The following is a 3,899-nucleotide window of genomic DNA, read 5'->3' on the forward strand; positions in this document are numbered from 1 at the left end:
TTTCTCGATAATTTATACTCAGAAAAGTGAGGCAATAGTAACATTGTGCAGGTTCAGACTTCGGAAAGAACAGAGATGAGACATTGAACATCGCAGGTGCAAATGTAACTAGATTAGATCCGAGTAAGGCCTTGTTCGCTTGTCTAGTAATACACCCGGAATCATTCGAGCTGATCAAAGCTTATTTACTATATATTAAAGCCGGTTCAAAATGTCCTCTCTCGCGGTGTCACGTCACCATCTAAATTGTGGGCCGTCGGATCGCGCATCGACGTCTACCGACACATCCCATCCTCCTCCGTTCTACGACTCCCGCGACGCTTCTAGAAAACACTAGGCGCTCCATCCACACCAACCACACCCCACCGCAATGCCCAGAGGTCCCCCCAATGTCGGAAGGGCGACGGGTTCACCCACACCCCCCGCTGGCGGATCCCCCCGCCGCCTGCCCGCCCGCGCGCCAAGAATTCCATTCACCTCCCCCCACGCTGCCAGGAGCTCTGCCCGGCCCCCGGGTGCCGAACGACCACCAGGTTCACCCGTGTCTGCCGCCGGCGGATGCCCCCCTCCCCCGGTGGCTAGGAGCTCCATTCGTGCTGCCGTCGTGTGCTGCTGGGCGTCTCCCCCAATGGTGTTACAGCATGGGCATTAGAGCACTCAATGACGGACGGGGAGCTACTCTGGCGCGCATCGTTCACCCCGGCAGTACCTATTCTGACGCGTATGGTAGGTGGCCATCATGTTCCTCACGCAAGGGCAGGTGCAACTCGGGAGGTGCCTCACTACTGCATCTACGTCCACACGCTATCGGCCAATTTCACCTTCAAATCCATCTTCCCCCAACGCCAAATACCCAGTAAGGCTAGGCCACATCTCTATCATATATGAAAGCCGGTTTTGTCTGTCATACACTTTCGTTATGAAAATGTGTGTAGCCTCCAAAAAAGCCCTTCACAGGCCTGATAAATCAAGGATTGATATTATGAGAGAAATAGGTGCCACAATTTCTAGTAGAATTTCTACATGTTCATGAATGATTTTATTGTTGCTAATGAATGTTGTAATAGATTGAGTATACTGCAATAGAGACAACGAAGGCAGATGGGTTTTTGCAGACTCAGACTCAAGTTTGATTGATTGCTATTTGCTACCAACAAAAAATAGCTACACACAGGTTCTGCGTTGCCTTGCATTCAAAGCATTTTTTATTTTATTGTAAAGAATTTGTTGTTATTTAAACTTGATAGGTCTTGACAAGAAAGTTCTATTGTACTTCATATTTGTATATATGATCAACATCTCTATGTGCAGTATGCTTGAGAATAGCTTTAAGGCTGAGTAACAAGGTTTGAAGAAAGTTATTTCATTTTTAATTTTTTTTCCTGAACATATATTGTTTGATTCGTAATTTAGTTTACATGGTATTGAAAGGGAAATGTGCCCTTGGGCCATTTCTAAGTATTTTGGTGATTAAGTGTCCAACACAAGTGCTTAAGCGATAAACTATGCCAAATTGTGGATAAGGTGCAAATCAATATAAAGGTATGATTATAGACTTAGTACATTGGTTTTTGTGTACTAACATGTTTGTCTAAGTGCTAGAATCAGAGAAAATTCAATTGGAAAAGCTTGGCTCGAAGCAGCCAAAAGTCTGCTCAGTCTGGGTGCACCGGACTGTCCGGTGGTGCACCGGACAGTGTCCGGTGCGCCAGGCTGGCTCTGGCGAACTGGCTGCTATCGGGACTTCGACGGCGGTGTAAGGCTATAATTCACCGGACTGTCCGGTGGTGCACCGGACTGTCCGGTGAGCCAACAGTCGGCCAGGCCAACGGTCGGCCGCGTAATCCGCGCGCGACGCGTGGCAGAGCCAACGGTCAGAAGGGGGCACCGGACTGTCCGGTGTGCACCGGACAGTGTCCGGTGCGACAACGGCTCCAAAACACCAACGGTCGGCTTCGCCAAAGAAGGAAAGAAATCTGCACCGGACAGTGTCCGATGGTGCATCGGACTCTCCGGTGCGCCAGGCGACAGAAGGCAAGAATTGCCTTCTTGAAATGCTCTCAATGGCTCCTAGCTGCCTTGGGGCTATAAAAGGGACCCCTAGGCGCATGGAGGAGTATACCAAGCATTCTCTAAGCATTCCTAAGCACCAAGACTTCGATTCCGCGCATTTGATTCTTTGTGATAGCAACTAGAGCTCCATTTGAGTTGTGAACTCGCCGGGTTGTGTTGTGAGCTCTTGTTGTGACTTGTGTGCGTGTTGGTACTCTGATTTCGTTTCTTGTGTGCGTTGCTCATTGAAAGGGAAATGTGCCCTTGGGCCATTTCTAAGTATTTTGGTGATTTAGTGTCCAACACAAGTGCCTAAGTGTTAAATGGTGGACAAAGTACAAATCAAGTATAAAGGTATGTTTCTCAGACTTAGTACATTGTTTTAGAGACTAATGTATTGTGTCTAAGTGCTGGAAACAGGAAAAATCAAGTTGAAATTAAAGATGGCTTTGTTCAGCCAAAGTCAGCTCTGTCTGGGTGCACCGGACTGTCCGGTGGTGCACCGGACAGTGTCCGGTGTGCCAGGCTGGCTCAGGCGAACTTGCTGCTTTCGGGAAGTGATTAATGGCGTACGGCTAAAATTCACCGGACTGTCCGGTGAGCCAATGGTCGGCCGGGCCAACGGTCGGCCGCGCGATCCGCGCGAGACACATGGCCGAGCCAACGGTCGGGAGGGGGAACCGGACAGTGTCCGGTGCGCCAACGGCTCCCAGGCGCCAACGGTCGGCTTCGCCAAAGAAGGAAAGAAATCCGCACCGGACAGTGTCCGGTGGTGCACCGGACTGTCCGGTGCGCCAGGCGACAGAAGGCAAGAATTGCCTTCCTGGAATGCACTCAACGGCTCCTAGCTGCCTTGGGGCTATAAAAGGGACCCCTAGGTGCATGGAGGAGTACACTAAGCATTCTCTAAGCATTCCTAAGCACCAAGACTTCGATTCCGCGCATTTGATTCTTTGTGATAGCAACTAGAGCTTCATTTGAGTTGTGAACTCGCCGGGTTGTGTTGTGAGCTCTTGTTGCGACTTGTGTGCGTGTTGTCGCTCTGATTTTGTGTCTTGTGTGCGTTGCTCATCCCTCCCTTACTCCGTGCTTCTTTGTGAACATCATTGTAAGGGCGAGAGACTCCAAGTTGTGGAGATTCCTCGCAAGCGGGATATAGAAAAGCAAAGCAAAACACCGTGGTATTCAAGTGGGTCTTTGGACCGCTTGAGAGGGGTTGATTGCAACCCTCGTCCGTTGGGACGCCACAACGTGGAGTAGGCAAGTGTTGAACTTGGCCGAACCCCGGGATAAACCACTGTGTCTATCTGTGATTGATCTTCTTGTGGTTATCGTGTCTTTTAAAGTCTTTTCTCTAGCCACTTGGCTTAATTGTGCTAACTCCTAATCAAGTTTGTGGATTAAGTTTCAAGTTTTTATAGGATCACCTATGCACCCCACCCCTCTAGGTCCTCTCAATTGGTATCAGAGCCGTTCTCTTCAAGAAAGGGACTAATCGCCCGAAGAGATGGATCCTAAGGGCAAGGGGATGGTGGTCAACGATAAGGAGAAGGAGTCCTTTGTCAATGATCCAAAGGAGGACAAGCCCACTGACTCGGGCTTGAGCCACAAAAGAAGAGATGGGAGGAAGAAGAAAACAAGGCACATCAAGGAGATCATCTACTACGATGACAGTGATGAATCCTCTTCTTCCCAAAAGGACGACGATAACGACTACGAGAAAAAGAAGACGGTTAACTCAAACTTCTCTTTCGATTATTCTTGTATTCCGCATAGCTCAAATGCACATTTGCTTTCCATTCCTCTTGGCAAACCTCCACACTTTGATGGGGAGGACTACGGATTTT

At 49.1% G+C, this 3,899-nt stretch overlaps 1 protein-coding gene across 1 annotated transcript; it reads left to right on the top strand.

Moving 5' to 3' along the window:
- The first annotated feature begins 373 nt into the window (after nucleotides 1–373).
- Nucleotides 374–2,391, top strand: LOC100382353 (uncharacterized). The gene has a single exon (NM_001175099.1). The coding sequence runs from the start codon at nucleotides 390–392 to the stop codon at nucleotides 858–860; it is 471 nt and encodes a 156-aa protein (NP_001168570.1). The 5' UTR covers nucleotides 374–389; the 3' UTR covers nucleotides 861–2,391.
- Nucleotides 2,392–3,899: the final 1,508 nt, after the last annotated feature.

This window comes from Zea mays, chromosome 2, assembly GCF_902167145.1.
Source record: "Zea mays cultivar B73 chromosome 2, Zm-B73-REFERENCE-NAM-5.0, whole genome shotgun sequence".
NCBI lineage: Eukaryota > Viridiplantae > Streptophyta > Magnoliopsida > Poales > Poaceae > Zea > Zea mays.